The sequence below is a fragment of the Aspergillus saccharolyticus genome (genome assembly GCF_003184585.1).
Source record: "Aspergillus saccharolyticus JOP 1030-1 unplaced genomic scaffold BP01scaffold_2, whole genome shotgun sequence".
Classification (NCBI taxonomy): Eukaryota; Fungi; Ascomycota; class Eurotiomycetes; order Eurotiales; family Aspergillaceae; genus Aspergillus; species Aspergillus saccharolyticus.
In genome coordinates, this window is record NW_020290612.1 from 941,240 (window position 1) to 953,740 (window position 12,501).

A 12,501-nucleotide genomic window follows, 5' to 3' on the forward strand; every position below is an offset into this window, starting at 1 on the left:
ACTTCCTCGCCTGGGCCCAATCGCTTACTGTCGCCGGCCTCCGCTGGTGGAGATTAAGTGGACAATGTCGGCTCAATCGGTCTTTTGGTCTCTTTCCTGTTTCCTGAGCCGACCTGTTTGGACCCGGTTGAGCTCAAAGGCGCCTTTTTTTTTCTCGTTCTCTCTCCTTCGTCAAGACCGGCGACGCCAAAAGTCAATTCCGATGCCTAACTTCGGTCCTGTTGGCGATGCGAGATTTGCGGTGACGTGGGGTACCTGCCTCACTGGAGGCCGGGGTATAAATTGAGAGGTCCTGGTCGCGGTCGTCCGGGGAATTTGTGTCTCTCCCACAGCACTTTTCTTGCCTTGCCCTTGTCCTGAGTGCGCGTGGACAGGTGCATGGTCGGACACTATGGCGCGACTATTCTTGCCATTCCTGCTTCTTGTGGCGAACCTGGGTTTGCTGACAGCTGCTCAGAATCAGACTGCAGCAGGCTGGGAGATCTTCGACGATGGACTGACAACCGCGGTCAAATGGGATCATTACAGTTTCCATGTCAATGACCAACGAATCTTCGTCTTCTCCGGCGAGTTCCACTATTGGCGCATCCCCGTTCCGGGCTTGTGGAGGGACATTCTCGAAAAGATTAAAGCTGCTGGTTTCACCGGGTTCTCCATCTACACTAGCTGGGGGTACCACGCCCCGAACAACCAGACGGTCGACTTCTCCACCGGTGCTCGCAACATCACCTCCATCTTCGAGCTTGCTGAAGAGCTGGGTCTGTATATCATTGTCCGCCCCGGACCGTACGTCAACGCGGAAGCCAATGCTGGTGGGTTCCCCTTGTGGTTGACCTCTGGTGAGTACGGAACGTTGCGCAACAATGATTCTCGGTACACGGAGGCTTGGAAGCCATACTTCGACGAGGTGTCCCAGATTACCAGTCGCTACCAGGTACCCGACGGCCATAATACGCTTTGCTACCAAATCGAGAACGAGTACGGAGACCAATGGCTTACCGACCCGAGCGAGAGGGTTCCTAATGAAACTGCCATTGCTTACATGGAGCTTCTTGAGGCAAGCGCACGCGACAATGGGATCACAGTTCCGTTGACTTTCAACGATCCAAACATGAACGCGAAGTCCTGGTCTAGTGACTGGTCGGATGCTGGAGGCAACGTCGACGTTACTGGTCTTGACTCTTATCCCTCTGTAAGTGATTGCATCCCGTAACATGTCCTACTAGTCTAGTCTGACATTATTAGTGCTGGTCATGCGACGTTAGCGTATGCACATCCACCAACGGCGAGTATGTCGCTTATGAGCTGGTTGAGTACTACACCTATTTCCAAGAGTTCCAACCCCACATGCCTTCGTTCCTTCCCGAGTTCCAGGGCGGCGCCTACAACCCTTGGGCTGGTCCTGAGGGCGGATGCGGTGATGACACTGGTGCAGACTTTGTCAATCTCTTCTACAGATGGAACATCGCGCAGCGGGTCACCGCCATGAGTCTGTACATGCTGTACGGCGGGACCAACTGGGGTTCGATTGCCACCCCGGTGACCGCGACAAGTTATGACTACTCCGCGCCCATCTCTGAGGATCGTTCAATTGGTTCCAAGTACTACGAGACCAAGCTGTTGTCGCTGTTCACTCGGAGTGCGACCGATTTGACCATGACAGATCTTATCGGAAATGGAACACAATACTCCAATAACTCCGTCATTACCGCGTACGAGCTCCGCAACCCTGAGACCAATGCTGCGTTCTACGTGGCGCGGCATGCGGACTCCACGTCGGACACGAATGAAGCTTTCAAGCTGCACGTCAACACGTCGGCTGGAAACTTGATTGTGCCCCGCACGGAAGGTGCGATTAGACTCAATGGACATCAATCCAAGATCATCGTGACGGACTTCAGCCTGGGCTCAGAGACTCTGCTGTACTCTACCGCCGAGGTGCTCACCTACTCCGTCATCGACAATGAGCCGACACTTGTCCTTTGGGTGCCCACTGGTGAGTCCGGCGAGTTCGCTGTAAAGGGTGCTAAGTCCGGATCCGTTGTGTCCAAGTGCTCAGGATGCTCCCAGCCAACCTTCAAGCGCCAGGGAGGCAGCCTCACCGTTAGCTTCACTCAGTCCACTGGAATGAGTGTCCTAAAAGTCGACGACAAGCTGCGCGTGGTCCTCCTTGATCGGACCACGGCCTATCTATTCTGGGCCCCTACCCTGACGGCGAATCCTCTGGCACCTGCCAATGAAACAGGTATGAACAGAGTTCTGTGGCTTTTGTTCGGCCATAGACTGACTTCAAGCTAGTACTCATCCAAGGTCCGTACCTCGTCCGTTCCGCTAAGCAGGATGGCCAAACTCTCAAGATCACGGGCGACGCGGTCAACGCCACGGAGATCGAAGTCTTTGCTTCCGAGAAGGTCAAGACCTTGACCTGGAATGGCAAGCAGCTCAAGTCGACCAAAACTGCTCACGGTAGTCTGCGGGCTTCTCTGGCTGCACCCAAGACCATTACTCTACCGGCCATCACCTCGTGGAAATCGAACGACAGTTTGCCGGAGCGCAGCGTAGGTTATGATGATACTGGCGCAGCCTGGGTTGGTGAGTATCCTCCATCACTCCCGCCTTGTGTTAGACTAACAAAGATTCCAAGCGGCCGACCATATGTCGACCTACAATCCCAATCCTCCCGCTACACTTCCCGTCCTCTACGGAGATGACTATGGTAAGCTGATTTTTCAACTTGACCAATCGAATACTCCTTTTAACCACAATTACCAGGATTCCACAACGGTATCCGTCTGTTCCGCGGATACTTCAACAGTTCCGCCTCGGGTGTATTCCTCAACGTCCAAGGTGGACTTGCCTTGTAAGGAATCCCGGTCTCTCTCCTCTTACAACGATCCTCTGATATCTAACCAACACTCACACAAACAGCGGCTTCTCCGCCTGGTTGAACGGCCATTTCGTCGGCTCTTATCTTGGCAACGCCACCGTCGACCAAGCCAACAAGACGATTACCTTCCCCGCTGACCTCCTCTCCACCAACCCCACCACCACCCCCAACGTCCTCCTTATCGTCCACGACGACACTGGCCACGACGAGACCACCGGCGTCCTCAACCCCCGTGGTATCCTCGAAGCCCGCCTCCTTTCCAACACTTCCGAGACCCCCGAGTTCACTCACTGGCGCCTCGCCGGCACCGCCGGCGGCGAGTCGAACCTCGACCCCGTCCGCGGCGTTTACAACGAAGACGGCCTCTTCGCCGAGCGCGTTGGCTGGCACCTCCCCGGCTTCGACGACAGCGCCTGGACTGCTGCCGCCTCTTCCTCGTCTCTGTCCTTCACCGGCGCGACCATCAAATTCTTCCGCACCACCGTCCCCCTGCATATTCCCGCGGGACTGGACGTTTCCATCTCCTTCGTGCTAGGCACCCCCGACGACGCCCCTAGCAACGCCTACCGCGCCCAGCTGTTTGTCAACGGGTACCAGTACGGTCGCTACTACCCTTACATCGGCAACCAGGTCGTCTACCCGGTCCCTGCCGGAGTGCTCAACTACGATGGTGAGAACACCATTGCTGTGGCGGTGTGGGCGCAGACCGAGGCCGGCGCGGGCATGACCGTCGACTGGCGCGTCAACTATGTGGCGGAGAGTTCGCTGAATGTGGCGGAGCTGGAGACGGCGGAGTTGCGGCCGGGCTGGACGGCTGTGCGTGAGAAGTATGCTTAGTTGACTTTTCCCTTTCTTGTTCTAGAGGGGTGGTTAGGTATATCTATTTTCGTAGTTTAGTTGTCTGATGTCTAGCCCGAACATCCTGATAGCTTGAACGAGTGAATGTGTAAATGGGCCAATGAATAAACTAGAGGAATCATGCGTTCAAGGATCAATTTAGATGCAATAGTAGGAGCGGCTTCACGGGCAGGCGATTCTCAGTCAGAAGTTGGATTCCGAGTAGGGGGTTTTCCATCAGCGAGGGAGGCGGGGAATCGGTTCGAGAGCCCAACAGTTGTACTTCTTGAAAAGGCGTTGTAGTCAGGTCTGGCTGCTCGTATGTGGTGATAATCATGACGAGGAGACGGAAGAAAGGAAGGAAGGGGGGAAGGGGGGAAGGGGAGGAATGCCTCGGAAATACATACATAGATGCGCACAACAGCGCCAACAAGCCCAGCGAATCATCGGGCTTCGCGGCATGGTAATGAACCACCCCCGAAGACGAAGGGACTATGACGATCTAGCACAGTTACAGTACAAGACGGGCAATTTGTAGAGATAAGTTTAGACATGTTCTTAAGGCTTAACTTGGTAGATAGAAAACGCGATCTCTCACAAATCTCGCCCTGTGTCTGGGCCAGTCATTCAGATCTGAGCGAGCGTAAAGAAGAGCAAGACACCAGAAGCCACCCGAGAGCCGGCAACTGAACTTTTTCTCCTGCATGGAAGTTTGCTTGACTTTGAGCTGAATACCTACTCCTCCCCTTACGGTATTTGCGAGGGTGTGAGCTTCATGACTTTCTGACATGCTCGGGGCCAATGTGGGTTTTCCGCAATATCCCCCAGCCTTGCAAGACTTTCTATATGGCTACTGAGCTTGCAAAGTCTTCTATATAAGTAAACTAGAGAGTATAATGTATTCCTATACTGTATACTTCACGCAGCAGGATTGAAAGGGGAGGGAGTTTAGAGGAAGATATAAAGACCCCCTCATGTACGGATTCTTAGTCACCTGCCAGGGGAAGGCCAGGACCTCTTCAATGTCAAGGCTCAGCCTTTACGTGCTTCACTATTATCCCACACTCCTTCCTGCTCGTCAGCGACTCCCTTAGGCCCAGATTACGCGCAATGCTTCTACAGGTGAATGACTAGAGAATAAAGCGCTTGTGTCCACAAGTCATTGAACCCATAGGATGCCTATCATTCATGAATCACAAAGCGGGATGAACATAACAATAAGAGGGGCCAGCCCCGAAACGCCCATGACACAAACAGACTCAAATAGCTCACAGCCTGGCCATCGGGTGTACTTCACGACTGTCTCCCAGCGATTTAGCAATGTTCCGACTGGCCCAGTCGGCAATCGCCATATTGGTGATCATAGGATTGACACCGCTAGCACTGGGAAACACCGACGCATCCACCACGTATAGGCTCCGAGTCTCCCACACTTGACAGTCCGGATCGACCACACTGGTCTTAGGGCTGGTGCCCATTCGACAGGTTCCCATCTGGTGAGCACTGGCAAACTGTGTCCGCTCGGGAGCAAGCGGCACCTTGTGGGCACGTATATCAGCAAGCCACGCTTGGAAAGATGCACTGTTGGTGCCTTCTGCAGCCTCCGCAGGTGCCATCTCAGGGCGGATGTATGGGGCCAATTCTCGCCAGGTCGTATGAAACTCCTTGGCACCGGCAACAAACGCAATGTGGGCAGCGCCGATAAGTGCCTCTAGCATATGCTTACGGTCATAAGCAGAAGGCGTATATTCGATTCGGCATCTTCCATCCACAGGATCTGGGTACACTCGTCCACCGTCTCGGTCCCGAGTGAGCGTGATAAACCCAACGCTTCGAGCAAGATTGAGCACCCATAACTTGTAATCAAGTCCGCCCCGCCAGGGGAAGAGGGGAAGATAGGCAGAAGGCAACATGGACAATGCCTCGATCTTGACGCCATGGCCTTTTTGATCGAGGTTCTCGAACTCGTTAACGACCGTGGTCAACGCGGATCCTTCCCAAGGTCGAACTTCTTCATTGAGGACGGCGCCCGCAACAACAACTGCAAACCTCAGTCAGCCGCACTAGGAAGCTCAAGAAGTGCCAGGCAAAGAATAGTGTGAAACACAGAATAGCCACTCAAACCTAGCCGTATGATCCGAAGGGGTGAGACTCAAATACAAGTGTCAACATACCTGGGTGAAGATGGAGATTCCGGCCGATGCGCCGGTTCTTCAATCCACTGCGCATGAGTAGCAGAGGGCTTTGCAAGGAGCCGCAGGACACAACTACCCGCTTCGCCTTGATGACCACTTTTCTCTTGACAGCACCAAGCCCCGTCAGCCCTAGATACGAATCCCTCGAGGTCCATGTTCCCTCCACGCCCGAGGCCACTGTTCCGTATGGTTTCTGCTCAAACAAAATCTTGTCCGCGCGGAAGCCTTCAATGAACGTAGCTCCTCCTCGAGAGGCATCGGCAAGAAACGTTTCCGTAGGACCTTTCTTGCCGCATGTGTGACAGCCCAAAGTACAGTAACCGCAGTAATGTAGGCTCTGGCCTGTGTTCTGGGGCACCGTTTTGGCGGAATAGCCCAGTCGGCGAGCGCCTTCGAGGATTAGGCGATTGGCCTTGTTGTGTTCGATATGTTCGATTCCCACACCCATCCGGTCGCAGACACGATCCAAGCACTTCTGAAACTCTTGGCTGGTGAAAAATGACAGTCCGTCTTTTGCCCACTCCTGACGTACGTATCCCTGCGTCTGCAAAGCAGCGGACCAGTTGACTGTGCCACCGCCACCCCAAGTGGACCCCGCCAGAACGACCGTGGACCCATCATCGCTGACAATACCACCGCCTGCCTCAAACATGCTGATGAAGCCCTCGTTGGCATCCATGGGAAAGTGGTTGGACGTGTAGTGATATGACTTGTCCACTACCATTACCCTATACCCAGCCTCGGTAAGGTTCTTGGCCGCAACACTCCCACCGCAGCCACTACCGACGATGATGACGTCGGTCTCGATGATCTCGAGATCGTCACCTGGAGGGAATTGCAAGAATTCATACTTGAAGCCGTCTACAGGCTTACCGTAGACTGGGACTCGAGGGAAACCGAGGGCTAGGTTCAGAGTTGGACTAGTTGAGATCCAGGTCTTCTTGAAGATGGCAGACAAGGCCCGGTAGACAGCTCGGAGTGGTTTAAGCCGGGCAGTTTCCCAGCTTCGGAAGACCTCTTCACGCACATCGACGGACTGGTCCCGGATCAAGATTGGCGATCCTGTCAAAAGGAGAGAGCCGGGTCGCGTACTTTGATACAGGTCAGTCCAATGCATGTAAGGGCTGATGCTGATACATACTTAAGGGCATTCAGAATGAACTTGATTCCATTCAACCCTTCGTCGTGAACATAGAACGAGAACAGACGTTGCAGGCTCTCGCGGAACGTGTTATTGGAGGAAGCAGACTCTCGTAAATACTGGCCGGCGATTGTAGCCGCGTCAGGGCTAGGGATTCGGGAGATCAAGGTCGCACGAGCCTGCTCCATCTCTTGTGAAGTGACTATCTTGGTCGCCTTGGACTTGTACATGACGGGGGAACGGATGGAGGGAATTACGGCGTCGGCCAGAGCTAGAAGGGTCCTCCATTGTGTCGTGGTGAAGATGGCTCGCGTGGGTACAGGGGGAAGAGGAACATCCATAGGGACGTGCTGAGCTGTGTTCTCCTCGGCCATGGTTGTTGATAGTTTTTGCAGTTGTCGAGTAAAGATAGGAGCAGAGGAGTTAACGATGAGTTGTAGAGATACTGGAGGTCACGCGATGCGAGGAGATGATACGTGTGAGGTATGGGACAAGGTCAGGAATCGAAAGTGGAATCAAAAGTCAAGCTACGAGGTTCTCTTCTTGGGCTTCTGGCTCGCAGCCTGGTTTCCTCTGCTCCCCACACCCTAAATAGGCAAGTGGGCGCCACGATTGAGTAGGCACGAGTGGGAGAGCGAGAAAGAAGAAAGAACGGAAGAAGCCAACATTTTTGCAGCTCTAGTACTAAATAAGTGCCTCTTCTCAACGGTTTCTAAAGCAAGACGGGGGTTGCATCAGCTCCAATAATTAGTGCCGTGGTGGAGAGAGCTGCAATTTGGGCACGAGACGAGCGAGTGGGTCGAGGGTCTACGATCGACATCCAGACCCATTTTCAGCATGCGGGGAAGTGCTGGTGGGAAATCATAGCCGAGATACTTGGTAATGACCATGTGCATCAGCCCGCTGTCATCGAGGTGAGGGAATCTATCTATGTACCAGAGCGGGGCGCTATCGAGGTCCCAGGCAGATGAAGAACCTCGGATGGGTTGGAATGCGGAGATCGGTCTGTAGAGAAGAGCCCCAAATTCGTGTTTTCGACTGAATTCCATGGTGAGTCTAAAGTTTATCAGGTGAGATGGGAGAGTAACCATCGAATAATGGATATAAGGCGACTGGAAGTACGAGGTAGGATCTCCAGATTAAGTGCTTGAACTTGAATATTGAAGAGTGTAAGTTAGTGGAGTGGTTGACTTCATGTATACTCCGTAACGCGCATAAACGTGTCAGGCTGGCACTAAACCTCAATGGGCGGGCTGCTCAATGTTTGCATCATTTGTTGCCAATTGCGATCTCACCCACATGCAATGCGAATCGCGATCCATCTTATCTGGCAATGTTTCACTGGCCACAATGTGAATCCTGCAACCCCCAATATACGTCTCAATAGCGATCTCCAAGTTTCTCACCTCCTCCCGCATACGCTGACTTCGTCAAATCGCTCACACGCGACACTCGCACCTCGTGGAAACGTGCCTACCCCATCCCCTAGCACCGCCCTTATCGTGTCCAAAGATCAATCCTTGCAAGACGCTGCACTACACACCTAAATGTCCTGGACGAGCTCGGCCCCTGCTATAACTAGAACTACAATGTCGGCGGACTCTGGACAGGCAATGGTCAGCCCGGCAACGCGACGGAGCCCCAAATCCAACCTCCCGCCGGAGAGGGTCTTCTCCATACAGATCGGGACGGAGCTATTTCGTCTGTCCGGGGCATCCATTGCCTCTGATGGTCAGTCTGCCATGACCCTCCCAGTTCTCGAGCCTCCTCTAAGCCTCCGAAGCGCCGTCCTACTTCTCCCAGTTCTTTGAGGAACAGATCCGCCAGAATGGCGACAACCCCAACATCCGAACTCTGTACATCGATCGCGACCCAACCACCTTCAAGGAGATCGCCAAACATCTACAGGGTAGGGCCGGGGATATCTCTAGATGGTTGTGCGTGTGCCAGGCATGTTAATCGGCTTGTGGAGGATAGGATACCACATTCAGCCAACCGATGGCTCGCAATTCGTCAAGTTCTTCGCCGATGCTCAATTCTACAGCTGTGGGTCGCCCTCAACCTCCTGCTTAGACATCTCGGCATGCTGACGGTCGCAGTACCGCGCTTGATATCTCAGTTGTTCGAGTCCCAGATCTTTATCCAGATCGGCGATCGAAACTTTCAGATTCCCCGCGACATCTTCTCCCGCCCAGGCGACTCGCCGAATTTCTTCACATTGGGCTTCGCCGCTTTCTTCGCGTCGCCCGTCGAAGTGTTTCCAGGCCTCGAGCGTCAGGGTCTCCTCCGGCCCCCGGCCATCACGCCGCCCAGCGTCCCTAATCGCTCCGGAGAGGTTTTCGCGCAGCTCCTCCACCTCCTACGGGGCTACCCACTGCGGATCCGGAATGAGGAGCACCGCGCGGAGCTCCTTCGGGACTGTCGCTACTTCCATTTGCGGGGACTCGAGCAGAAAATCATTCCCCATCATGTTAGTTACAATCCAATTCTTAGGCGAGAGGAGATTGTCATCCGCCTGGAAGACGTACGCCGGTCGGGGGTCCACCTTGAGCAGGGAGGGAATGCCTGTGATAGCAGCTGGGTTCGCTACTCGCGCCCGTTCGTCGATGAAAAGAAGTATGACCTGATTGTCGAGATCGGCGACGAGAACACCATTCTCGATTTGACGACGAAACACCCTTTGTTCTTGAACCTCACCAAGTCCCGTGTGACAAGCCTTCTACAGATCGTGGCCGGCAGAAAGGCCGCCAAATTAGGAGACATCGCTATTAGAGATGAGCAGATCTGGTTTGTGACGGGGCCGGATACGTCTCTCACTGTCGACGGGGAGCAGACGAGTCCCCGTGAGATTATCGGATACTCTACACCCGACGCAGAGCAGTTGTCGCAAGAGTCCCAGAACAAGCGGAGACGCATCGAGGAGCCGGCCAACAAACGTGCTTGGGTTGTGCGCACCGGACAGTGGCGCATCTGCGTGCGGCCGAGCGTGAATCAAAGCAGTCTGGACTTCCTTCTGAGGGCAGTCAAGTTAGACGTATATACGCAGGAGACGGTTCGGAATCACGGTCGACCTTTCTTAGGGTCTTGACTGCAGAGGTACTATAATTATATATGCACTGTACATCTGGAGGAGTAGCTAGAGCTCACTGATACATGTCTAATCCGAGAACCCGGCCCATTCATCCTCGCTGGTATTTCCTTCATCTGCATCTTCTGCGACCGCCTCCTGATCTAAGGCCTCACTTTCTCCACTAACCTCGTCCTCTGCATGACCATTAGCGTCCTCCGTCACATCCTCAACCTCACCGTCGCGTACAAATCCGGCAATGAAGAAGCCGCCAGTGCCTTCGTCATCGCCAGGCCAACAGCGCAGGCAGCCATCCAGCACCTCATCCGAGAGGCCCAGATCGCCCACCTCGACCTCAGCAGCAGCAGCGGCACCGGCTACGGGCTTCTCACTCCGCACGCCGCGATGCTTCCACTTCCTCATACCTTCCGGCTGCTCATCCCGTCGCATGATCCTCCACCCGCGTCTCCTCGCGACATCGGACGCCAGAATCCTGGCCACGACAGCCTCGTTCTCCAGCATATGCACGGAGCACGTACTGTACGTGACTCTGGTAGCAGCGGGGAAGTGCAAGGCATGCTCGACGATCCGGGTCTGCAGGTTAGAGAGCTTCTGCAACCGTTCGGGCCCCATGTGCCCATTGGCAGGCAGATCGTTCTCATCCTCCGCCAGCGCCTCCTCATCATCCGGCTTTCTCGCCTCCTTGCTCTCCCTCCCCTCATCATCATCGGGTCTGCGCTTCCGCTTCTTCCCGTGCTGCCTGTCATTTCTCCCTTCATTCCCCCTCACCTCCGGCAGCACCAGCGTCGGCACCTCATCGCGGCCCAGAATCCCACTTCCCGAACAACTGGGATCGAGCAACAAGCCCGTAACAGCCTCAAACCGCTCCTCTTCGGGATCCAGGGCCAAGAAATCCTGCCCCGGCAACACAGTCACCAGCTTATCCGCGCCCGCCGTAGCCACCATCTTCTGCAGGATCTTGGCCCGGACCTGCGACTGATCCATCGACCAAACCCTCTGGCTTTTCTTTTTTGGGCGCGCGTGCCTGGCAAGCAACGAAGCCATATGCGTAGTCTTATTCCCCGGCGCAGCACATCCATCCAGCAGATCCCCGCCCGTCCACTCCTCATCCCCGACCAACAAATACGCCGGAAAGCAGGACGCCTTGTCCTGCAGTATGATTTCTCCTCTCTTGTAGGCCGGAGTCCCCGTTAGATCTACCCCCTGCGCGACAGCCACCAGGTCGGGGACATGCGCATCCAGATATATTTTTCGATTGGTTGTGCTTTGCTTCGCTTTCTTGGTATTCACCAACTTCTCCCCCAGCTCCCCCAATGAACCCACAACCTCATACCCCTTGAACGTCGTCTCCAGCTGCTGCGCCAGCGTCGTCCGCACATTATTAATCCGCACCCAGCGGGGGTATACCGCAGCGACAGCATCCCCACCGGCGCCGGCCTTCTCACTCCGAATCACATCCCGGAGCGCATCGACGGTCGCGCACCCGCGCCGCACGCGCGCCTTCACGAACTCCCCGCGCAGCCGGGCCTTATGGCGCTCGACGGCCTGGCGGAGGGGGTGGGTGGCTTTAGCGGCGATGCCGGATTTGGCGAGGAGGTGGTCGTGGACGAGGAGGAGGGCGAGGAGGGGGGTTAGCTTTTGAGGGGCTAGGTTAGTTAATTCGTTGTTTAGAACGTTTGCTTTGCATGCGCAGGGCTGCGCAGGAAGCCTTCTCTCTCTCTCTCTCTTTTCTTTTCTTTTCTTTTCTTTCCTTTCTTTCCTTTCTTTTTTTTTTAAAGAAAATCGTGAAAGACGCGGAAACACACCTTAGGTTCCAACTTCAAAATCCCCGCATTCTCAATTACCTCCTTAAGCAAGATATCCCATTTCGAGGCCTCGATGATCAGCGCGTAGACTTGCGCGGGCGAGGCCTTGAGCGTGCGGGCGTTGTAGATGCGGGATTTGAAGGAGCCGCCCGTGGCAGGGGCTGTGAGAATGGTCACAGCATCGTAATAGAGGGACATTTTTGTTGCGCCTCGCAGATCCTCGGAGAGGAGGAAGGGTGTTCGCGGGGGGGATGATGGTGGTGTTGGAGAAATTTCGGTGTTTGCATTGTTTGTTTGATCTGTGTATAGATTGTTATCGGTGGGTTCAGTTAGATATGGAGGGTATGGTCGATAAGCAGGATTGGAATTTGGTTTGGGAGAATGTGTGACGGCGAATAGGACTGATTTGGTTCAGCTAATCGGGTCTTTCTGCTTGGAACTGATGATTGTTATACTGAGAAGGGAGCTGCCCTAGTTAGTGTATCTAACTTACCAGAATTTGTACGGAGTAGTCCGTACTGTCGCAAGTCATTCCTTATCGAGTCACC

General features: G+C 54.5%; 4 protein-coding genes across 4 annotated transcripts; 2 read left to right on the forward strand and 2 right to left on the reverse strand.

Moving 5' to 3' along the window:
- Positions 1 to 343: 343 nt before the first annotated feature.
- BP01DRAFT_352900 (glycoside hydrolase family 35 protein) lies at positions 344 to 3,887 on the forward strand. The gene is made up of 6 exons (XM_025574043.1): positions 344 to 1,192; positions 1,246 to 2,245; positions 2,299 to 2,592; positions 2,645 to 2,716; positions 2,773 to 2,860; positions 2,929 to 3,887. The coding sequence occupies exons 1-6, from the start codon at positions 392 to 394 to the stop codon at positions 3,722 to 3,724; spliced, it is 3,051 nt and encodes a 1,016-aa protein (XP_025435405.1). The 5' UTR covers positions 344 to 391; the 3' UTR covers positions 3,725 to 3,887.
- A 1,016-nt stretch (positions 3,888 to 4,903) lies between these two features.
- On the reverse strand, positions 4,904 to 7,434 carry BP01DRAFT_332406 (long chain fatty alcohol oxidase; the record flags this gene model as incomplete). Its single annotated transcript, XM_025573090.1, has 3 exons — positions 4,904 to 5,765; positions 5,899 to 7,010; positions 7,061 to 7,434. 3 exons carry the CDS (start codon positions 7,432 to 7,434, stop codon positions 4,993 to 4,995), a joined length of 2,259 nt encoding a protein of 752 aa, XP_025435406.1. The 3' UTR covers positions 4,904 to 4,992.
- Positions 7,435 to 8,673: 1,239 nt separating this feature from the next.
- Positions 8,674 to 10,148, forward strand: BP01DRAFT_287253 (uncharacterized protein; the record flags this gene model as incomplete). The annotated part of the gene is made up of 4 exons (XM_025571494.1): positions 8,674 to 8,791; positions 8,844 to 8,969; positions 9,038 to 9,106; positions 9,160 to 10,148. The coding sequence occupies 4 exons, from the start codon at positions 8,674 to 8,676 to the stop codon at positions 10,146 to 10,148; spliced, it is 1,302 nt and encodes a 433-aa protein (XP_025435407.1).
- Positions 10,149 to 10,162: 14 nt separating this feature from the next.
- Positions 10,163 to 12,392, reverse strand: BP01DRAFT_332411 (rRNA (cytosine-C5-)-methyltransferase RCM1). Its single transcript, XM_025573091.1, has 2 exons — positions 11,954 to 12,392; positions 10,163 to 11,783 (listed from the first exon to the last, which is right to left on the reverse strand). Exons 1-2 carry the CDS (start codon positions 12,149 to 12,151, stop codon positions 10,218 to 10,220), a joined length of 1,764 nt encoding a protein of 587 aa, XP_025435408.1. The 5' UTR covers positions 12,152 to 12,392; the 3' UTR covers positions 10,163 to 10,217.
- Positions 12,393 to 12,501: the final 109 nt, after the last annotated feature.

Bases quoted from the DNA above. Each gene is read 5' to 3' on its own strand.
- BP01DRAFT_332411 (XM_025573091.1), bottom strand. From the start codon at position 12,151: ATGTCCCTCTATTACGATGCTGTGACCATTCTCACAGCCCCTGCCACG. The intron at 11,784-11,953 runs GTGTGTTTCCGC...GCCCCTCAAAAG, and splicing joins TTTTGAAGTTGGAACCTAAG to CTAACCCCCCTCCTCGCCCT.
- BP01DRAFT_352900 (XM_025574043.1), top strand. From the start codon at position 392: ATGGCGCGACTATTCTTGCCATTCCTGCTTCTTGTGGCGAACCTGGGT. The intron at 1,193-1,245 runs GTAAGTGATTGC...TGACATTATTAG, and splicing joins GTCTTGACTCTTATCCCTCT to TGCTGGTCATGCGACGTTAG. The intron at 2,717-2,772 runs GTAAGCTGATTT...CACAATTACCAG, and splicing joins CCTCTACGGAGATGACTATG to GATTCCACAACGGTATCCGT.